Raw genomic sequence first — 24805 nt, forward strand, 5'->3', positions numbered from 1 at the left:
CGACCCTCTTCAACTGTCGGCGGTCTCTGTCAGTCAACAGTGGAGGTCGGCCTGTACGATTTTGTGCTGTACGTGTCCCTTCACGTTTCCAGTTCACTATCACATCGGAAACAGTGGACCTAGGGATGTTTACGAGTGTTGAAATCTCACGTACAACCGAATGACACAACTGACACCCAATCACCTGACCACTTTCGAAGTCCGAGACTACCGTAGAGCGACCGATTCTGCTCTCTCACGATGTCTAATAACTACTGAGGTCGCTGATATGGAGCACCTGGCAGTAGATGGCAGCACAATGCACCTAATATGAAAGACGTATGTTTTTGAGGGTGTCCGGATACTTTTGATCATAGTGTTCGTTCATCTACAAATACATCGCAGTCGTATGATTCACGCGACATGACACAATTCTACTTACCTCTCCTAACACGCCTACACCGGCCATTGCAAGTGCGGTATCCGCCGTCGGGGGGGCCACGATTTTCGCTGTAGGTGTGCCTCAGTGTGATGAAAATTTCGACAACACAGAATTTTTACAATAATTTGATGGTGAAGTGAATGAGTAATGCTTCGAAATAATCTTAGGTTAAAGACAGCAAATATCCATTGAATACTCACCTTAACATGTACCTGTGGGGCAGGATGAACTATTGTACACCACTGGCCATTAACATTCCTACACTACGAAGATGACGTGCTACAGACGTGAAATTTAACCGACAGGAAGAAGATGCTGTTATGTGCAAATGATTAGCTTCTCAGAGCATTCACACAAGGATGGCGCCGGTGGCGACACCTACAACGTGCTGATATGAGGAAAGTTTCCATCCGATTTCTCATACACAAACAGCAGTTGACCGGCGTTGCCTGGTAAAACGTTGTTGTAATGCCTCGTGTAAGGAGGAGAAATGCCTACCATCACGTTTCCGACTTTCATAAAGGTCGGATTGTAGCCTATCGCGATTGCGGTTTATCGTATCGCGACATTGCTGCTCGCATTTGTCGAGATCCAATGACTGTTAGCAGAATATGTAATCGGTGGGGTCAGGAGGGTAACACGGAACGCCGTCCTGGATCCCAACTGGCTCGTATCACTAGCAGTCGAGATGACAGGCATCTTATCCGCATGGCGTAACGGATCGTGCAGCCACGTCTCGATCCCTGAGTCAACAGATGGGGACGTTTGCAAGACAACAACCATCTGCACGAACAGTTGCATGGACTATCAGCTCGGAGACCACGGCTGCGGTTACCCTTGACTCATCATCACAGACAGGAGCCCCCGCGATGGTGTACTCAACGACGAACCTGGATGCACGAATGGCGAAACGTCATTTTTTCGGATGACTCCAGGTTTTGTTTACAGCATCATGATGGTCGAATCCGTGTTGGGCGACATCGCGGTGAACGCACATTGGAAGCGTGTATTCGTCATCGCCATACTGGCGTATCACCCGGCGTGATGGTATGGGGTGCCATTGGTTACACGTCTCGGTCAGCTCTTGTTCGAATTGACGGCACTTTGAACAGTGGGCGTTACATTTCAGATGTGTTACGACCCGTGGCTTTACCCTTCATTCGATCCCTGCGAAACCCTACATTTCAGAAGGATAATGCACGCCCGCATGTTGCAGGTCCTGTACGGGCCTTTCTGGATACAGAAAATGTTCGACTGCTGCCATGGCCAGCACATTCTCCAGGTCTCTCACCAATTGAAAACGTCTGGACAATAGTGGCCGAGCCACTGGCTCGTCACAATACGCCAGTCACTACTCTTGGTGAACTGTGGTATTGTGTTGAAGCTGCATGGGCAGCTGTACCTGTACACGCCATCCAAGCTGTGTTTGACTCAATGCCCAGGAGTATCAAGGCCGTTATTACGGCCAGAGGTGGTTGTTCTGGGTTTTTCTCAGGATCTATCCATCCAAATTGCGTGAAAATGTAATCACATGTCAGTTCTAGTATAGTACGTTTCTCGAATAAATACCCGTTTATCATCTGCATTTCTTCTTGGTGTAGCAATTTTAATGGCCAGTAGTGTAGTACAAGTATGTTCGGTGCTCTGTTGGAATCAAGCTGCATGTGCCGGAGAAGAAAGTCCTCAAGACTATTTTTGTGGTGACTGAATTGAGAAACGTAAGGGCCTTTATTTTGCGAAACGTTAATGTTAAACTTTACTGCACCTGATGTGACTCTTCAAGCTTCACGGGTTTGCCGCCGGATCACGTTGTGCAAATTGCACAATATTTCCTCGGAGCAACTATTCGACATCTTCAGGTAGTTCAACCTCGCTCGTGGCTAGGTACGACTGACGGTATCCGCACACCGACGCCCCGTTTTTAGAACACGCGCGCGAAGAACGCGCAGCCGCGGAAATCGCGCATGCGCAGTGATCTGCCGTGTTCAAGCTGCCGCTGGTACGCTGCGTTTGCCAGCAGTGCGGCCAGACGTTACTCGCCAGCGGCCGTACCGGGCCAGTGCTATGACGGGCCTGGTAGCGAACAATCTTGATCTTCGCGTCGTGATTTAATAGCAGCCAACTCAGGGTTCCAGGCTGTGCTCGGTTGAAATCCCGCATCCTCGTTGACGAGATTACCGGCTGTACGGATACATATTGCTTCCTTAACGGCGCAGTCACAGAAGGATGGTGCCGGGGACAAAACTTCCGTCTTTTCATAAATCATACGATGTCCTGTATTTAGGCAGTGTCCCGCAATTGCCGACTCTTCCGGTTGACGAAGACGTGTATGACCGTACCTGTTGAGAGAAATGTGTCAACTGCAGTATAATGCTTAGCCCTCGCCGGTGAAATTTTAGAAATCAGAGTCCAGGATTGATCTTTATAGTACACAACAGCGCCCAGCTTCCCTCAGCCAGGATGAGACAAAAATAATTTTTGAAGCGTGTGTGGAGGCACACCCAAGCCAAATCGCGAAACTATGCGCTTAAATCGATAAGAATTTTACGAGAGAAATGCGATATCTGTTTGTTATGCACTCTAAAATTGATCGTACTTGAGTATTTCTTTACAGAACATGTCATTACTGACGTCTGTGTGCATGTGTTTGTTGTAGGACAGAATAAGGCACGATCAGAATTCAGCAGAAATTGCTGCAATGTTCAACTCTCAAGTTCTGATAGTATTACTGGAGTAAAGTGTGTAAGAATCATCCAAGTACAGTGAAAGTATACATCAACAACGAGAATAATATGCAGTGAGCGACTCACATTTCACGTAAGAAACTCGGTAAAGTATCGTTACTCTACAGTTTTACGAAGGGAATACTTACTTGACTTTTCCGTGTCCAGATCAAATTTTATTTTTCCAATAGTTAGCCACCACAACGACTTTGTCGTTGGCTTGTAGCAGGTCACTAAAACTGCAGGGCTCCGGCAGTAGTCGGCACATGAGCAGATGTGCCTCGTCTTGTACCTCTCTGCATCCGCAAAGAACGTCGTCATCGGTAATCAGCAGTCCCCACTTGCACAGATTAGTTTTGCATCTGGGTACACCAGCCCTCAGCCTATTTAGTGTTCTCCACACTGTATAAGGAAGTTTGTTTCCAGGTGCCATTTGCTCTTTTGGTATTATCTGCAGTCCGGTTTGTTCATTCTCCCATCTACGGGCTCTATTATCTTCCTGTGAACCGTCAAGGATCTCAGTTCTCGCAATAAAGCTGTTTCTGGACTTCAGCCTCCGAGCCTGAGTGACGTGCCCATTCAGTGGGTGTCGAGAATCTGTTTCTTTCTTTGTTCTCTCAGCGTCTGCTGCCACCTGCCTTCTGATCTTGGGTGGGGCAATTCCAGCAAGTACGTACAAATTACCGGTTGGTGTGGGTCTGAGACAGCCTGTAACAATTCGCATTGTCTCATTTACACTTACATCAACCTGTTTAGCATGTGCAGATGCTTCCCATACTGGCGCTGCATACTCTGCTGCAGAAACACACAGAGCAAGTGCTGATGTTCTCAGTACTGATGGTTGAGCTCCCCATTCATAGTTTGTCAGCCTGCGGATGATGCTATTCCTGGAGCAGACTTTAGCCTCGGTGTTTTGGCAATGCTGCTTGAAGGAAAGCGTTCTGTCAAGTACGACCCTAAGATATTTAGGTGTTGGGCAGTGCTTTAGCTTCTTACCTTGCCATGTAACGTCGAGCTCAACTCCAGCATCTCTATTGCGCAGGTGGAAAGCACATACTTGGGTTTTGTCAGGGTTTGGCTTGAGGTGATTTGCGTCATAGTATTGAGCCAGTTCTTCAAGCGCTCTAGAGAGATTTCCAGATGTTGCATCAAAATTGGACCCCTGGACCACCACAGCTGTGTCATCAGCATATACGAAGAGTCTTGCATCTTGAGGTATAGGTTGGTCATTAGTGTACACATTATAAAGGATGGGAGAAAGTACACTTCCTTGTGGTAAGCCATTCTTCTGCAGTCGCCATCTACTGTTCTTACCATTTAGGGAGACATAAAATCTTCGATTCTGCAGAAGGCTACCAATAACCATCGTCAACCTACAGTCCCCTGTGAGGTGATATAATTTGCGCAATAGCTTTCTGTGGTTTACCGTGTCGTATGCAGCAGTAAGATCTATGAAAGCTGCTCCAGTTATCATTTTTTTTTCAAACCCGTCTTCTATATGTTGCATCAGATTAAGTATTTGCCCACAACAAGATCTTCCTGGTCTGAAACCGGCTTGTTCCTTTATGAGCTTTCCATCTATAGTTTCTGCCACCCAGTTGAGAATCATCCGCTCCAGTATCTTATAGAGATGGCATATAAGTGACACTGGTCTGTAACTTTTGGGGTCCTTTATCTCTTGCCAGGTTTTAGTAAAGCCACCACTCTCGCCTGCCGCCATAGTTTTGGAATATTCAGCTCTTTAATACAGGTGTTCATCATTTGTAGTAAACAGTTTCGAGCTTTGGGCCCAAACTGTTTTATCTGCTCCGTTCTAACGTCATCAGTTCCAGCGGCCTTATTCAGTTTCATACTCTGAATGGCGTCTTCCAGTTCGGTTGCTGTGAATGAAGCATTGAGGAGTCCGTAATCTTTTTGCTCTTGGGGTATAACTCTTTCCCTTTCTCTTTTCCCTTTGGTTTTCGCATTCTTCAGAAGTTGGCTAGCAATCTGATTTGCTGTTACCCCGTTGTTCTTCTGCTGGTGGTCAGTTGGGTCCCCGCTTAAGTTTTTCAGTAATTTCCATGCACGTCTGCTGTTTTGTTTCATGTCAAGATTCTCGACTAGTTTGCACCACCGTGATCTCTTATCCTCAGCAATAGCCTGCATTAGTTCCTCCCCAGCCTCCATCGTATCTTCGCTGAAGTGGTCCTGAGTGAACAGGTTTTGGTACCTGTCAAGTAAGACCTTGCTGCTGCCGGTCAGACCCTGGGTGTACTGGGTACGGCAACCCCTTGGGATGTTTTTCCTTGAGATCCCTTTCACAAGATCGATAAATCTACCATACTCATCTGGTCGAGTAGGGATTTTTTCAATCTCTTCGTCCAATTGCTCTTTAAATTTCTGCCAGTCTGCCTTTTTGAAATTAAACCGTCTTCGGAAAGGCACCTCCTCTGGTTTAACCATGGCATTCACAACACAAGCGACGGGTCTGTGTTGTGTACTTGGGATAGGTTCTTCAACAAGCTTCATGCACTGTGCTGCCAATTTCCTACTCACAAAGATGTTGTCAGGATTATATCCCCTTCTCCATCTTCTGCTGTAGAAAGATGCTGGCTGTTGTAGGTCGTTAGTGTCAGCCCAGGATTCAAGCTGTACACCATTCTCATCAGTCTCATTATATCCCCATGCTTCACCATGGCAGTGGAAATCGCCCATGACAAAATTAATATGGTCATTTGTAAAATTGTTTGGTTCATGGAAAACAAAGTCCACATCTGGTGGTTTGTACACAGACGTCACAGAGTACTTCTGGGCGCGAATGGTAAGTGCTTCAATGTTATTTACTTCTGTCATTGCGGCTGACGTTACGTTGAGCCCGGGTCTGATGAAAATCGCGCTCCCATACTCGTCGTGAGGTCTTTCAATGGCCAAATCCATTCCTGCTATTTTAGGTCTGTGGCTGGTGGCTCCCCGGTGTGTTTCCTGCACCAACAATACGTCGCATTTATGCTTATAGCACATGTCTGCTAATAAAACACTCTTATGGCTAGAGAATCCCTCAATATTTATCGAGATCGTCACAAGGGGTGGTCTTGATAAAGGCCGTTGCATCTTGATGTTAATTTGGTTTTGGACTTTAACACCACGAAGGGAATAATGACATCAGATGTTTCCATTTGATCTGTGACATCACAGTCGAAGATGACGACGCAAGATGGCTGACCTCAAATACTGGTTCTATGATGTTGGGATCGAAGACTTGGAGTACTGGGACAGGCTCTATGACTCACAATATAGGTCATTCGTGTCGAGCTATTTATAATAGTACGGAATTCAAGCATACTAACCCCTCAGAGGCGTAAGAACACTGTGTACTGCTTATCCTAACTCTATGTTTGGATCTCACCACTCTATATCTTAAACTAACAGTGGGCAGGGGCCGGCCAGTTCTAGGCGCTCCAGTCTGGAACCGCGCGACCACTACGGTCACAGGTTCGAATCCTGCCTCGGGCATGGATGTGTGTGTTAGGTTTAAGTAGTTCTACGTTCTAGGGGACTAATGACCTCAGATGTGAAGTCCCATTGCGCTCAGAGCCATTTGAACCATTTAGTGGGGAGGGAAAGGCCCCTCTGTCCCATGGCATCTCACTCCCCCACCCTAGGATCACTTGTGCTATTCGCCAACAACCTTCTACACCCACTCTGACATTACAGTTTCAACGATTTGCCCCTCCACACTAACTACCATGAGTTCAAATGGTGAGGAAATTCACTTACACAAGTTTGAAATGATGGGAAGTTTACTAACTGTCAGACGAAAGAGAGCTTATCCTAACAGGAGAGACATTCACCTGCATCTTCATTTAAACACTGCTGTATCCATACCACTGCGAACGCCAGTCAGGTTGTGTCCTGAGATGCTGGAGTTGGCAGACGTATGCATATGTGATGTGCATCCTTGTGTCTTTTGATGGTGTTTATTTCTTTTTTGCTGATGAACACTGTGGCCAAAAAGTGTATATAAGTGTGTTTTAACTGTGCATGTCTGCAACTTACTGTGTCTTCTTTAGGTAAGTAGCAGTCTGTCTTTTCCTTCATTATTGATGTTCCTACTTGCAGTTTGCATTGTTTTATTATTCGTTATACATGTATACGTGTGTTTTCCACGATTTTCTTTTATTTCTTCTTCAGTTTAACAGCTCCATCACATGGATGATGCGATGCCTGACACATTTGAGGAGGAGCAGGAGATATGAAGCTAGCATGCAGACACACATCTTGATGCAGGTCTGAACAAGTTGCAGTGGAAATCAATTACATCTGAGCAACAGCAGAACCAGAAATCAAATCAGCATGCAGACAAGCTTCCTGACACAGACCCCAACACAGCAGAATGGAAATTAAGTCAGCATAGAGAACTATTTCCAGAATTCGAGTTTCCATTGTATCTATCACTGTGACCATCATGTCACCATGCAGACTAGCTCTCTGATGAAACATCTGGTAATTCAGAGCAGGACAGGGAATTTTTTACAGTCTCCATTACATCCAACATCTGCAACACACATCATGCATCATCTAATTCATTACAGAGTGCTGTTGGTCAACATTGCTTATTAATTGACTGTCAATGGATCAAATTGCATTAACGTTGCTTTAGCTCCTGACACAGATTTAGAAGTTGTAGTGGAAACAGAGAATGCCCAATGGATCACAAAGGTTCAGTTTGGTGATATGGAGTGGACCAACTGCGCAGCACACTGTAACACATTGGGGATGACATGACAACTGAGAACACTCCATTCCCTTGAGACATCAGTATCTTTGGCAGCAACAGTGTATCTATCATCGACTTGTTCGGGGTAAGATCTCAAGACCTGATGCGATGTGTATCTTTAAAGCATTCAAACTGTATGGTGTGTACAGTGCACTACAGATTGCCATAGAAGACTCAGTCTATGGTAAAGGTACGTTAAACCGCTCTTTGATACTATTACCAAGTTTATATTGTAGCATGAAGTACATGGTGAAGAGGAGAAGTCAGATGTGTGTACAGGAGTGTACACATTTGCTATATCCAAGTTTATTGGTAATACTCCTATAAACAGAAATTCTATGCAAGTAAAGCTTATAGATGGACATTTGCAAGTGTATTAGCGATCCAACCGCAATGGGTGAAATACACTGAAGAGTTAAAGAAATTGGTGTAGGCATGCACATTCAAATACAGAGATATGTAAACAGGCAGAATAAGGCGCTGCAGTCAGCAACACCTATATATGACGACAAGCGTCTGGTGCAGTTGTTAGATCGGTTGCTACTGCTACAATGGCAGGTTTTCAAGGTTTAAATGCGTTTGAACGTGGTGTTATAGTCGGCGCACGTGTGATGGGACACAACATCTCGAAAGTAGCGGTGAAGAGGGGATTTTCCCGTACGACCATTTCACGAGTGTGCCGTAAATATCAGGAATTCGCTAAAACATCCAATCTCCAACATCACTGCGCCTGGTAGAAGATTCTGCAAGAGCGGGACCAACAACGACTGAAGAGAATAGTTCAATGTGACAGATGTGCAACCCTTTCGCAAACTGCTGCAGAGTTCAATACTGGGCCATCAACAAGTGTCAGCGTAAAAACCATTCAACAAAACATCATCGATATGTTCTTTCGAAGTCAAAGGCCCATTCATGCACCCTTAATGACTGCATGACACAAAGCTTTATTCCTCACCTGGGCCCATCAACACCGATATTGGACTGTTAATTACTGGAAACATGTTGCATAGTCGGGCGAGTCTCGTAACAAATTGTATCGAGCAGACAGACGTTTGCGGATATGGAGACAACCTCATGAATCCATGGACCTTGCATGTCAGCAGGGGACTGTTCAAACCGATGGAGGCTCTGTAATGGTGTGTGGAGTGTGTAGTTGGAGTGATATGGGATCCGTGATACTAGATACGACTCTGACAGGTGACTCGTGCGTAAGCATCCTGTCTGACCACCTGTATTCATTCACGTGCATTCCGATGGACTTGGGCAGTTCCAATGCGACACCCTACACGGCCAGAATTCCTACAGAGTGGCTCTAAGTACACTCTTCTGAGTGTAAACACTTCTGCTGGCCACCAGCCTCCCAAGATATGAACATTATTTAGCATATCTGGGATGCCTTGCAACGTGCTGTTCACAAAATATCCCTCCGTACTCTTACGGATTTATGGACAGCTTTGCAGGATTCGTGGTGTTGATTCCCTCCAGCCTCACTTCAGACGTTAGTCGAGTCCATGCCATTTCGTGTTGTGGCGCTTCTGCGTCCTTGCCGGGGCCCTACACGATATTAGGCAGGTGTACCAGTTTCTTTGGCTCTTCAGTATACGTGATGCATGTAAAGCATATAAAAACAGTTATTTAGAAAGTATTGCTGAATGATGAATAGGTTTCGTCTAGAAGAAGGAAAATGACATTGTTGTTTTTTTTAACGATGGTGGTTTTTTTCCACAGTTCACAAAGTACCACATATGCATTTACAATGTACTGAAGGTGTAACAAAAATACATATAATAATAAACAATATTTTTCTTTTACAAGTTGTATGTTTTGTTCTATCATACACATATGCCATGAGGCTTACCAGTTCAGATGTTGCAGAGAGAGCTTTAGTAGTTGGAAGGAAGATGGAGTTCATGGGACTTCAAAATTGTGGTTATCTGCACTTTAGTAGTTCGTGTATTTGCAATGTCGAAGAAACTACAGTTCAATTGTTGCTATACCAGAGAGACTTAGAACAATTATAGCCTTGACAATGGCATACTGTTCAGATGACATTACACCTGATGCTTTAGGAATAGTAGCCATTACATATTTCTGAAGTTTAGTATTAGCTGCATCCCCTGCAGCACAACAGCCAAAATCCCAAGCAATTAATATGTAAACTCACTTTGTCCTACTACTGCAAACTGCACCCTCTGCTACTTCTTGTTACACAAAGCAAAGTACATATTCTTCATATAAGACTTCTTACAAACACTTCAAAATCCAAGACGACAACTCCTCCTGTATAGATGGTTAATCCTACATATACCAATCTGCTATATGCCCTGTATCATGTGATATTATGCATCACAATAGTGCATAACGGGAATTATATATATGGAACAGGTAAATCACACAACCTGTTTGTGGCAGGAAGGGAAGCTGGCTCTTGTGAATGTCACCCTGCACTAGATTGACACTACAGCCCCCTAGTAGCAGTCAGTTGCCACAGGGTGACAGTGGCGGCAGCGGGAGTTGGAAAGTCCTCCACCTTCCTTCACAAGGGTGCAAGTGGAAAGATCCAAACTAAGAGCTAGGAGAAGCATGTGTAGTGCCCTCTAAGTGAATAGCAGCTTTAAGGGGAAAATGTGTTCAAGTAGGTTAATAGACTGACCTGGACCTGCACAAACATCCTTTGTGTATGATGGCAATTCTGGTCCAGAACTCCACACTACTATGAGTAGCACGGCAAGTCTGAGGCGGATTTTGACCTCATAGAGCCAGTAACAGTATTCTTGATCTGAGGGACCGAATTCTGCCCCCTCACTTCTTGCTGTGTGCAACTTGCATACTCACCCCATATTGCCGACTTCCCCTGAGGTATATGCTAGCAGGGGGACAAGGCTGGCATGAGTGCATTTTGTTAGTGCGGGTTGCCTACATCAGGAGAGAAATGCACTCAGGGGGAAAACCAATTGCTATCCTTTGATTGACAGGTACTTAATCTATTGTTCTCCTTCGATTGACAGGTACTTAACCATTTGTTCCACTAAAAGGGTCCTACCTATTGATTGACATCTCCTTAACTTATTGTTCCCTCCACTTCCACCCCCTCCACCCAGGAAACCTCAAACACACCCCCTCCCCCTCGATACTACAGATACTTTTAATATCAGTCTGATTAAGTATTTAATTAAACTGATCAATTAATTATCTTCTCCACCTCTGTTAACCCGCTTCGCTTCCTCCCTCATCCAGAAAATGGCGAGAAGGTCAAATTCCAGCAGGACATTGCAACAAACCACAGCTACCACCACTAACCTAAGAAAATGGTGGGAAAATGGGTCACTTGGGCTACCTCCAGTAACCTGAGTGATCTGAACGCCACCTCTTCCTGGGAATTGGTGGGGAAAGGACTCAGCCTTTGCTGGGCTGCTGGAAAGGATAGATGTAAGTCTTCATTTTGTATACAGTGTTTATTTAAACAATTAGAGCCAGTAGCTGCAACCAGTGAGTTCACCATGAAGTCTGTAGCCCAACTGACGTAGTACACAGTACCACCACCAGAGGGTGCTGTTGTCCCTTCCGTGATTTAATCTAAGATGGCAGTCTGGGGGGAGGAAAAATGGTGGGAAAAGGACTCAGCCTTGACTGGGCTGCTGGAGAGAGAAGGGAGGGAGTGTACTGCATTTATTGTGGAACAATTTATTTGAGGATGAACTTCACATAGTTCATTTATTACACTATTACAAAACACTCGCCCAGACTTGCTTGGGGTCGTGCTACATGGTATACAGACCCGCAAACTACTATTAAGTTTTCGAAATAATGCAGTACAATGATGCACAGACACGCAAACAGCTCGTAAATTACCGAAATAATGCATTACAATGATGTACAGACACACAAACACAGCATACAGACCTGCATTATACTCGTAAATCACCTAAATACTGCAGTACACTGACGTGCAGACACGAAAACAACTCGTAAATTATCTAAATAATGCATGTAACACGCTCTGCAGACACGCTCACTAATTCTAAACTGTCCAAGTAATACCGTACATAGCTTACAGACGTGAAAACTACTGGTAAATCACAGAAATAATGCGTACATGACGATCTACCAATATGCTCACAACGCTTAAACAGCCAAAAATAATGTAGCGAACAAACACTTAGTGCACGTAAGAAACGCTTTCGAACAGTCGTCAACCGCAACATATCAGAGGCTCCAACACATGCACACGCCGACAACCCAGCGAGCCTCTGCAGGTCAGGCGAGCTCAGGGGTGGTCGTAGGTTGTGTTCCATAAATGAACAGCATAGACAGAAGTGATGACACTTTCTGCGGGCCTGACCATCATTTAGCAGGACAATGCTCAAGCACATACAGTGCAAGCTGTTACTGATTTGTTTGACTGATGGGGCTGGTAAGTGCTATACCACCTACTGCACTCCCCTGAATTAAGCCCTCGTGACTTCAACTCGATTTCTAAACTGAAGGAAACACTTCCAGCATTCGCTTCAGAACTGCTGCAAATTCGTCGGGCATAGACCGCGCCGCTCGAACTGTCAACACAACTGGCACTGCTAAGAGTATCCAACGACTTCCGCATCGTTGGCAATGGGCTGTACACAATGCTGGGGACTACTTTGAAGGTACGTAAAACTTTGAAACACGTATCTCTTTTGCATCAGCAGTAAATAAATAGTTGCCACCTTAAAAGTCCCAACCCTCGTATATTTTATCACTGTATTTACAATAAAATATCACGATTGCGCTCTCAGTTGGACGACAGTTGGCAATGAGCGAAGTACCGGAATAACACGCTGCTGACAGATGTGATTCTGCAAATAAAATATCTCGACCATTCTAATTACTTCATTACTTGACATACTTTCCCCTTTGCTATCACAGTATTCTACATCAAATCCATACCTTCATTACGACTGGACATAGTCAGACCCATTGCACATGTCAGAACACACACACATATTGTATAAGCCTTATGCTCAAGGCGAACCTATCATGAACCCCCTACTATTAAGTATAATACTTCGCCAATAACTGATTGCTTGCGATACGAAACAATACTGACCGAAAATTAGCAAAGGGTGGACATGTCTCATAAGTTTTCTAGCGAGCGAAACAACACTGGGAGAAAATATGTGATGGGTGGACATGTCTCATAAGTTTTTCTTGCTACTACCACTATGGCTTAGAAAGAAAGGTGTAACCGTCTTAAAAAAAAAAAAAAAAACACGATCGCCGAAGGGTATATTACCAGGAAAACAGTGCGGTTACAAGTCGTCGACGGTACAACCTCATACTAAAACAATGAATTTGGAAAGTGATTTGGCTAAGGAATGTGGTATGAAAGCGGTATTTGCAACTACCTCATACCGCCATTAGATATTTCTCGAGTATTTGTAACGGATTCTGTCTTGATGTCATGTCAGAGGTTGTGCGATATATCCACTGGGTTATAGGCGAAGGTTGATTGAGAAGGATCATAAGCAGAAGATAGCGTGCTGATTAGGTTCGCAAGAAATGTACAGGTGCTCTTCAGATCTCTAGTGTTACGCTGTCCTCTAGAAATGCCGTTTGGGATTTGGAATCAAATCTTTCCATTCAACTACATACCTACGTTGGATGCTATGGAGATGTCCCTTAATGATTACAGCCGCTAGTGAATCATATTTCTGGCACTCTCATATCTCGAAACGAGTGACCATTCTCTAACCTGTCTGATACAATAAAATTCCAAGGTGCTTTTAAGTAGTCCTTATGCATCTTGCAAGTAACCCTCAGACTCTGTACTACCATCCCTGCAACTTTGCGCATGTCATCGTTCCAATTTAAGTCGGAACTGAGTACAAGTCAGAGAAAGCTATGTCTGCCACCTTCTCCAACCTGTGTAGAATCAGGGTAAGCTGAATTAGTGTGACAGGACTGTGTTTTGACCATTCGATGGAAACAGGAACATGTTGCTGTAGCTCCACCAAGTCGACGATGTTTAAGGTCAGTACCAAACGAAGCCTGCTCCTGCAACAGGAAGTAGTATAAAATGCAGTACGGTAACTGGGAGAACTGGGAGGACGGTGTGACAATCCTATTAAATATACAGGTATTGATCCACTGCACAGATCACTTGAAAGTTTCATCACGTGTACTGCAGGAGGATGGCTGTATCCCACAGATTATGCCATAAGTGGCAAGACACTCCCTGGGACCTTGTGTCATTGTTTGAAGCATTACTTTTTTTCTACTGTAATACGCTTTGTTCACTGCCACACATTTTGTTTTTCCGCCACGACTTTGAGGTCTGTGTCAGATTCCAAACTGACATTAACACGTTCTGATCCATTGCCTCTGGCAGAAAACTAGACGTCGCACGGTGTAATTCATGTTACTACTGCTGCTGCCATACCACACCACACACGCTCGATTATTTTAAATAAAAGACAGTTACAACATAGAGAAACTGGAAGAGTTTGGAGGCGTTGTGGAGTGTTTGCACACTGCAGTCCGAAGGTGAATGACGACCTCTACATTTAAGCTCATCTGTCTCAATGACTGTTTCGTTGCTAGTAATCCCCAGATGGTGTTGCCCCTCCACCAAAACTTTTTCTCCAACTCAAAGAAACGATGTCAGTCAATGAAACTTCCTGGCAGATTAAAACTGAGTGCCGGACCGAGACTCTAACTCGGGACCTTTGCCTTTCGCGGGCAAGTGCTCTACCATCTGAGCTACCGAAGCACGACTCACGCCCCGTCCTCACAGCCTTACTTCTGCCAGTACCTCGTCTCCTACCTTCCTTTCATTCTATATGTCAGTCAATCATTATGTGGTGACCAACAGTCTACTAGTGAACGGATTGGATGGAAAAGACACCGTCGATGTAGTGTAATAGCTAGCATCACAGTTGATAGTGTGAACAATTTTAGCAATTTTACAGTAATTTCAACACCGAAAAATGATGCACAACATGTTCCCCAATTTCAGCACCATTGCTAAATAGCCCATTCTGTACTTTGTGTGAGTACGTTTGCGAACGTGGATAGACAACTGTGCAGTACGTGCACTCACTGTTTATCCCTGAAGATGTACGTCATCAAAGTATACCAGGCAGCGCTCTACATATTTCTAACACCTCGAACATAGCATTTAATTTATGATCTGTCTCTATGTGGATGGGGGTCCCAGAGCATTCTCTTAGGATAAAATTAGACTGAAAGACCCCCTTGCACAGTCTTTGACCAACCCGCCCTGCAGCAATGTTACCGATTTAATGCGCAGCTGACCAGAAGTAGGCCACTACATTCCGCTCCTCGTGGATGAATGGACCTCGCCGAGTCCCTGCCCATCCAAGTGTACAAGATTTCTTCAGATGCGCCCATGTGGAGGAGGTTAGCATCCCTTATCGGTGTATAGTAACAGATCTAAAAGTGTTTTAATAGCAGACGATTAAGAAGAACAATAAATGTGCGGTTTTTATGCATGATGGAGCTTCAGACGGATGGAGTTCGAAGCATTTTACGTAAATCCACTACGCTGTCAATTTTAAAGTATTGTTCTAGTGTCTGGGTTCAGTACCAACAGGGTATTGGTAAGAGAGAATATAAACGCATGCAATGCTAAGGCTGCACAGCTCTGCGCTTAAAAGAGGCTATAATGTTAGATCGCTTCAGTTTCCGCCCTGTCAGTGATGTGGAATGCAGCGTTGTTAATATCCGCGTCCTTCTCCCAGTTCCAGTACTGTCTTTTATACTACTTCGTGTTGTAGGAGCTGGCTTCATTTAGCGCTGACCTTGCACATTGTGGACAGTTAGTGGAGCTACAACAACATGTTGCTGTTTCCGTCGAATGGTCAAAACACAGTCCTGTCCCATTAACTCAGCTCAGCCTGTTTCTACACGGGCTGGAGAAGGAGGTAGATATAGCGTTTCCGACTTCTACTCAGTTCCGACTTAAATTGGAGCGATGACATGTGCAAAGCTGCATGGATGCTAACGCAGGGTCTGAGGGGTAGTTGGAAAATGATTAGGGAATACCGAAAACCACATTGGAATTTTACTGTATCAGATAGGTTGGAAGAAAAGTGACCCTTTTCGAGATATGAGAGCGTCAGAAATATGATTCACTAGTGGCTGCAATCATTAAGGGACATCTCCATAGCTTCCAATGTAGGTATGTAGTTGAATGGAAAGACTTGATTCCAAATCCCAGACAGCATTTCTAGCGGATAGCGTAACACTGGAGATCTGAAAAGGAACAGTACATTTTTTGCGACCTCAATCAGCACACCATCTTCTGTTTGTGATCCTTCTCAATCAACTTTCGCCTATAGCCCAGTGGATATATCGCAGAACCTCTGGAATGGCATCGAGACTGATTGGGTTAAAAATACTGGAGAAATAACTAGCGGTGGTATGAGGCAGTTGCTGTTTCACCGGTTTCATACCACATTCTTTTGCCAAATGACTTTCTAAATTCGGTAATTTTATTACGAGGTGGCACCATCATTGTCGTGTGACCGCTGTGTTTTTTCTGATAGTATACACTTCGACGAACAGCGTCTATATTCAGTGTTGCGGTATTTGTCGTGAGAAGCGACTTCATTCAGAGGTAATGCCATACCTAGATTTATAAAGCCAGTACAGCTGTTAACAAGGATACTTATCTGCACCTGTAGAAACAAGACTACCTGTGACAGTAATATGGTCGTTGCGATCGTGTTTCTTAACATATAGTGGTTTGTAAGACGATTAAGCCTCTCTTTCTAAGCCACAGTTGTAGCACTCGCAGAGAAGACTTATGAGACATGACCACCCATGTCCCCGTATCGCAATCAATCAGTTATTTGTGGAGTATTATACATAGTAGTAGGTTCGCCTTAAGCATCAGGCTTATAAAGTATGTGTGTGTGTCCCGGAATGTGCAAAGTGACTGACTATGTCCAGTCGTAAGTAAGGTATGGACTTGATGCGAAATACTGTGATGGCAAAGGGAAAAGTATATGAAGTGATAAGAATGGTAGAGATGTTTTTATTTCCAGTCCCACAGCTGTCAGCATGGCGTACTTCCTATATTAGATCTATTGTCGGTGACGTGCAGTTGAGACTGCGATCGTAATATTTAGTTGTAAGTACAGTGACTGTCTCGACCGGTGACCTGTGGCGGTAATGATTCACGTTTTTGGCTAACGGTAGAACCAGTGCGAATGAAGAGGCCTTTTATGATGCAGGGATGTAGCTGACTTAACCATAGCGTCCTCTAGTCGGCTGAATAGCGGACTAATACTTAGTATCTGTTGGATAGCTTTCGTGATTGTGTGTAAATTTGAGAAGATTCAATATGGACGTATCTTTCCGCTGGACCATTATTCCCTCCTATGACTGCGTGTACACATTTTGCGCCTTTATTTCGTTGAGAGAACATCGATTGCGGTGTGTCCATCTAGCAGGTAAAGGACGAGCGGAAGACTAGATTTTCCGATTGTCTAGACATGAGAAACACCTTGGTTGACTTAGTAAATTATAGGGATGATTTGGAATCTGTTGGAATCTGTTCGCGAATGGGAGTATCAGTTTTCTCTATTTTCTTTTCGAATTTTCGCTCAAAGGTCATCACTGACGGGATAAGTTTCTAGTTGCTCATTGGTTTACAGCATGCGCCACCTCACTAGTGTTTCGGATTTGTAGAGAAATAATTTCCGGTCTATGTATTCGGAATTATGCTGCGCGAGCGATCGGTAGCATACTGCTATGTGCTTGATATCGAAAAGTAATCTTGTAATCTGAGAGTTCTTGTAATCTCAGAGTCCGGGGGTGGGTGTAGAAAGATAGCAAGCAAGCAAATAGGTCAGGGTCAGGAACAGTGAAGTCTTTGTGCCATGGGGAACCGACCCAGCCTTTGTACAACAGTCTTCGTGGTATATGGTGTCTGGTAGTCACTACTGCATTTCCTATCGTGAGGGAGGTATAGATTCAGCACATCGATAGCCATAAGGGAAATGAAAGTTTTTTTTTTACATGGAAAATTATGTGCGCCATAGATACTGAGATTCATTCCAGAACCATGGTCATAAAGAGGAGACATATCCAGTACATTGCTCGGCGTCAGACTGCAGCAGCCTTCATAGTATTTAATTGTAGTTACACTGACAAATATGTGTCTGGTTCCCAATATTCTTGTGCTTCTGGAGGTAGCCGATGAAAGCATAGCAGCAAGCAAGCAGGTCGGAGCCAGAAACAGCATCTCAGAAGATGCCTTTGCTCTGAGCTGGGACTCAAATTCAAATGGCTCTGAGCACTACGGGACTTAACATCTGTGGTCATCACTCCCCTAGAACTTAGAACTACTTAAATCTAACTAACCTAACGACATCACACACGTCCATGCCCGAGGCAGGATTCGAACCTGCGACCGTACCGTTCAGGCGGTTCCAGACTGAAGCGCCTAGAACCGCAAGGCCACACCTGCCGGCGAGGTAGGACTTACCCATCCTTTGTACACCAGTTCAGAGAGTCAGAGAAAGCTTCCGGCTTATGACGTTTTGGCTTTCAGCTCCCCCTGGATGGGTGAATAGTGAACTAATATCCAGTTTGCGTTGAGTTGCCTTTGGTACCGCGTGTTTCTCGTGTATAGTCTGCAGAAATTTGAGAAGATTCAATGTGATGTGTGTTTGTTCTAGGAATACTGATAGCACTCGAACTCCTACCACTTAGGTCCTCCTGGGGTCGGCGGTAGTCTATGGCCAGCTGGTCCATCTCTGGCTGAGGCTGCAGTCACGAGCCGTGTTTACGGCAGCAGTTTCCTCTGTCGACGTTGCACTGCGACACGGTGTGCATCTGGGATGTATTTGACGATCAGTAGACCACTTTCTGCAGAGTTTAATTGTCAGTGCAAAATAGCGAGCTGTGCAAAATTCTTTTCTACCACTAAAGGTTTCGTCTGCAGGAAAAAAAAGTGGACAGTGCTCTCACACCGGCAGCAGGAGCAGTTTGACGGGTGATTTCAGTAAGAGATGCACTGTCCCATTGGGTTCATCAGGAAGGATGCATTCGGTGCTTTTCTGGGCTATTTTCGTGGACATGTTCTGTTAAGACAAGAAATTCCGTGCGGACAAGCTGAGACATCACGATAGCTCCTACAAAAGCGACTGTTAATTATTTCTGTGACAGTTTACAATTCCCGAAATGTCGCCTTGGGTCTTATTTACATAGCCATGTGACGTTAGTATAACATTTAGAGCCTTTTAGATGCACCTGCAGGTGTGAGCCACTATGCAGACATTCCTCACTTAAGATGCTGGACTTGCAGGTAGATGTCAGTCACAGTAAACACATGCATAGTCGGAGGTGTCTTACTTATCGAGTTAGGACCGCTATGAGCAATGCACCCTGTGCTATTCTGTGAAGCATTGGAACAGATTTCTACAGTGGGACCTGTGATGTCTCCACAGGTAGAGAGGTATCGTGCCAGCAGACCAGAGGGAGAATTGGCTCTTATGTACATAGACATGTGACCTCAGTATAAGACTCGAAGAACTCTAATTGTATACCCGAAAACATGTGAGTTTCACCTGCTGGCTGTTGGCAATAGCGGCTTGAGACCAATGGCTCGTGCCCCTGTACTCGTGTGTCCAGTGGAGACTCACAGCGGCGTCGGCATGTGCACGTGTCGGAGTCTCTGATACGCTGCGGTTGAGGACAGTTCGAAAGTGTTTTTCACGTGCGCTGAGCGTTTGTTCACTACATTATTTTCGGCTGTTTAAGCAGTCTGAGTGTGTTGATAGAGTGTTGTATATGTATTGTTTTGGTAAATTACAAGCAGGTTGCAGGTCAGAAGACTATGTACTGCATTATTTGGACAGTTTAGAATTGGTGAGCGTGTCTGCAGAGCGTTTTACATGCGTTATTTTGATAATTTATTAAATGTCTTCCTGTCTAAACATCAATGTACTGCATTATTTAGATGATTTACGGGCAATTATCTGATCTGTATGCTGTGTACCGCATTATTTCAGTAATTTTAGAGTAGTTTTCGTGTCTGTAAATCAGTTTAATGCATTACTTCGATAATTTACGAGTAGTCTGCATGTTTGTAGGCTAAGTAGCATGAACACAAGCACATCAGTGCGAGTGTTTTGTATCAGTGTAATCAATGAACTAAGTGAACTCCACCCTTAAATAAATGAAGTACACTCCTTCGTCTCTCCATCATCTCAGACAAGGCTGAATCCTTTTCCTGCCATTTTTCCCCTTAGGACACCCATCTTGGATTACGTCATGGAAGGGACGACTGCACCCTCTGGTGGCAGTATTGTGTACTGTGTCAGTTGGACTCCAGATCTCATGGTGATGGAGCTACTGTCTCAAATTGTTTTAACACTGAATTCAAAATAAAGGGTTACATCCATCCTATCCAGCAGCCCAGCACAGGCTGAGTCCTTTCCCCACGAATTCCTAGGAAGAGGTGGCAGTCGTATGAGTTAGGTTACTGGAAGTTGCCCAAGTGACCTATTTTCCCACCATTTTCTTCGGTTGGTGTACGTAGCCATGGCGTGTTGCATTGTCCTGCCAGAATTTCAACTTACCAACATTTTCTGTGGGAGGGGAGGGGGTTTGGCAGAAGGGGAGAGGTTAATTAATTGATCAATTTAATTGAATAGTTAATCTAATTGGTATCAAAAGTGTACATGTAGCAGTGCAGGGGATGGGACTGTGTTGGATTTTTCCTGGGGGTGGGGGGAGGGATGGGAGGGGGGGAACAATAGGTTAAGGACCTGTCAATCAAAAGGAAGTATCCTTTCAGCAGAACAAATGGTTAAGTATCTGTCTATCAAAGGAGAACTGTAGGTTAAATAACTGTCAATGAAAGTTGAACAATGGGTTTTCCCCTGAGTGCATACCTGTCCCTGATGTAGGCAACCTACACTGACGTAATGCTCTAGTGTCTGCCCTATCCCTCTACTTATCCTTCCTCTGTCTGTCTACTCTGTCTCTCAAAATTTTATTACATAATGGAAGTTTTTTTCTATGTGGACTGAAGTTACCAGTGGCTACAATATATTCACAATCAGATTTTTCTAAGTAAATAACTTTGCAATATGAAATACTTTACACAACTTTCCAGATTAATGAAAATAATTTTATTAAATATAAGGATAATAAAATTAATTTTCTCATAGAAACTGTTGTGTGTTTTGTGTAGTAGACCTTGAAGAAGAAATTGCAGCTGCATCCAAGATTGTTTGGGGAAGACTCAATAAGACTCGTGTACATGTATGTACAATTGGATTCTTGTATTTACAACCAAACTCACCACGTGATGTTACTGAAAACTGTAATCGATGGGGGAGTCTTTAATCATTCAACAACCAACTGGGATAATTACAGTTTAGTTGGTGGTAGGCGTGATGAGACATCCTGCAAAACGTTACTAAATCCCTTCTCTGACCACTGACAACATCATGTAGTTCGGAAATCCAGTCGTGATGGAAATATTGTATATTGGATCTAATGGGGACAAATTATCTAATCTATCTGAGGATGTGTACAGTGAAACTGGTATCAGTGACAATGAGGTAGTTGTAGCAACAACAATTACCAGTGTAAAAACACCAACAACAATATGTAGATAGATTTATATATTCAGTAAACTAGACTAATAAGAAGAAATTGTTCCTTTCTGCTCAGGACACTAGGGTGTAGAGCAACTATGGCTCAGATTCAAAAGAGTGGTTGACCATGGCTTGGACAGATACTTACCTAGCAGGACAATTCGTGATGGATGGGATACTCCATGGTATATGATCACTGCAAAGAAATTTCTAAGGAAATAGAGACAACCGCATCATAGGTCTAAAACATAGACTACCGAGGTAGACAGAGAGATGCTCATTTGGCTTTAAAGTAGGCGATACATGACGCCTTCAGTGTGTACCACAGAAAAATATTGTCGAAAGGTCTTTCAAACAACACGAAGACATACTGGTCGTATGTAAAGGCTGTTAGTGGCATCAAAGTAAGTGTTCAGACACATATGGACAAGATAGGAACTGAAACTCAAGGTTTCAAATGTTCCTTTACAAAGACAAATTCACACGTACTGTCCCAATTTTATTCTTGTACCACTGCAAAGACGACTGAAACAGAATTAGTGTCAGTGGATTTGATGAACAGCTGAAGTCGTGAAGTGATGGAGCCCGCGGAAGATTCTATACCAGATTTGCGACTGAGTTAGAACCTCATTTAACCGTCATAAATCGATATCACTTGAATGCAAATCTATGACATTTCGTCTGAAGAAAGCACGGGTCATACCTGTCTCCACGAAGGACATCAGAACTAGTCCAGAAGCTTACCGACCAATGTCTTTGACACCTATTTGTCGTAGGATCTTAGAATATATTCTGAGCTCAAAGACCTCACGGATCCTGAAAACATCGACATTTGACGACCAATTTGGTCTTTTCTTACATGAATATCTGAAAGCCATGGATCGAGGCAGTCCGATAGCTGCAGTGTTTCTTGACTTCCAAAAGTTATTTTTCTCTGTAACATACTTAATATTATTATCGACACCACGTTCATATGGGCTGTTGAGAGATATTTTTCACTACATTGAGAGTTTGTTTGCAGAATCTTCGATGGAGAGTTTGAACAACACGGATCACAAATAGCAGGTAATGAAGGGCAGTGCGAATGATCCCAGACTTATTTGACTAACTGGAGATATGTGGGGAGATATTAACTGGAGGACACTCCGAGAAAGACATCGTACATATTGCAAGAAACTTATAAGAAAATGTCAAGAACTGTCTTTCTGGGCAAAAGGTACAAATGTTCTTCAGCTCACCACATCTATATTAAGATAAACTGAGGCAAACGATAGTTCTTACAGACACATGCAAGAAGCCTTCGCATGCTGCATCCACGGATGGAACACAAACAAACAACTACGTGGGAAAAATGGTAGGATTAAGCTAAAGTACAGAAACCCCACAACATTGTGGACAAAGATAACTGTGGACAAACGGTATAAGTTTGACACAAACAAAATGGTTTAACAGTTACGAGATTTTCGTTTAAAATATAAATTTGTCGGATAATATATAAGACTTGCTGTATGTTTATATTTTTACAGCCACAAAGTTGTGATTACTCTCATAATGTTCTTACCAGTGCAGTTTTACTCTGGAGGACAAATTTCGTTATTGTCCATTGTACAATTTTAGACAACTGTCGTCATCGATAGAATAACATCAATGTTGACTGTATAACCACGTTCATTTTTATTCAGATACTATTAGCGTAGAACTACACTTGTTTCCTGGATTTCCTAATGCATTAGATACAGCTTCGCATTTTCGAATGAGTATAGTTGTAGCTTTCCGAGGATCGGCCCAGAACGGTGACTGGATTCAAGACTTTAAAGCAGATATCGACAGACATAAAAGACTTACGTTGTCGGGAGTACTCCAATGGTAGTGTAATAGGGCCGTCACTGTTGTGATTACCACTGTTCATTGTACATACATTCCTGCTGATAACTTCAAGTACGATTAGAGAGTATATGTACTGTCACATAATAACTCTAAGGTCATTGAAGAGACTTCTGCAACATGTTGAAATATCAACTTCACCTGGTCTTATTTGCCAACCATATCCTTGTGCTGGTATGAACATCGGTCTGTAATGCCCCTCGATGTCAAAGAACGTCTCACATGGTGCCCTATTGAGTGTGAAGTGTCGTCCCACTGATCTTTGCCTGTGATTACTCGATTCTAACAACACGGCTTTTTGTAGGAAGGGAAGCTGTTTGTTTGGAATCGGGTATAAACCCTTTACGTTATTCTCTTACTGTTTGCTCCTGGACGTGTTTGTGCCCTTGATCAGCTTACTTATGTCATCGGTAAACACACAAATTTTGAAAAGGCGTCCATTGCCCCTAGTGCATCCTTCAGGTCAAGGTGTAATATTATTCATAAGATTTTGTTTGATATTAGCAGCAGAAGTCTACTAGATATTTGTAAGGCAATAACTGTCTATGTTGCAGGGAGATTGGGGAGGAGCGCTTGTTCTTAAGTCCACAGATGGCTACAAGCAGATCGGCATTGCCAGTTTTTTTCACAGGTGCAATGAGCCTTTACCTGGAGCCTTCTCCAGGATGACCTACTACCTCGACTGGATAAAAAACACTGCTGACATCACTGCTGACTAAGAAGCTAGTATTCACTGTGACAAGGTTCCGTTATTTGATCACATTTCATAAGTACTCTAATTAAAATAAAAAAATCGGCACAGAACACTTAATAATTGGCAAAAAATATGTTCTCAGACCACTGTCCACCTGAGTGCTAACATGGCATAAATGATACGATCATTGTTTTTTCTCAGCGAGAAGACTGAACTCGCTGTGCTCGATTGTAGCAGAAACCATGTACTTACTGTAGTTCAGTTGTTTTCCTCTCTGGATGTTCCCACCAAATGACAATATGTGATTGAAGAAAACTGTTTATCTCTGTGTCTGTATGCTTTCAAGCAATAAAACTGAGATATGAGTAAATTTCTTTTTAGTAATTTGTGGCTAGAACATGTTTATAGAGTCTTGTAATATGTTATATACTCAAATCTATCGAATAATTATTATTTGTTTCATGAAAACATTGTAGTGTTACATTTTTTCGATGTACCACTGGGTCTACATTTGGCAACTACCACCACTAAAAATTGTAGTGGAACGGTTTTCACAGTATTTTGACATTGGACATTGCTTTTTCTGAATATTTCAATGATTTCAGTTATTTCCGAAAAAATACTGAACAGTTTGAACATGTCTTAAAATTTTCGTTGAATTACACACTTTTTTTAAATTTCCTGTTTTCGAGTTATTTTCCCATAGAACAC

At 43.5% G+C, this 24805-nt stretch overlaps 1 protein-coding gene across 1 annotated transcript in view; it reads left to right on the forward strand.

The window, feature by feature from the left end:
- Window positions 1-24374, forward strand: part of LOC126106846 (venom protease-like) — a 221254-nt gene extending 196880 nt beyond the window's left edge. Inside the window, exon 6 of the mRNA XM_049913240.1 lies at window positions 23955-24374. Coding sequence (XP_049769197.1) covers window positions 23955-24119 — 165 coding nt within the window. The 3' untranslated portion in view covers window positions 24120-24374. The remainder of the gene's footprint in view (window positions 1-23954) is intronic.
- Window positions 24375-24805: the final 431 nt, after the last annotated feature.

This window comes from Schistocerca cancellata, chromosome 10 (genome assembly GCF_023864275.1).
Source record: "Schistocerca cancellata isolate TAMUIC-IGC-003103 chromosome 10, iqSchCanc2.1, whole genome shotgun sequence".
In the NCBI taxonomy this organism is placed as follows: Eukaryota; Metazoa; Arthropoda; class Insecta; order Orthoptera; family Acrididae; genus Schistocerca; species Schistocerca cancellata.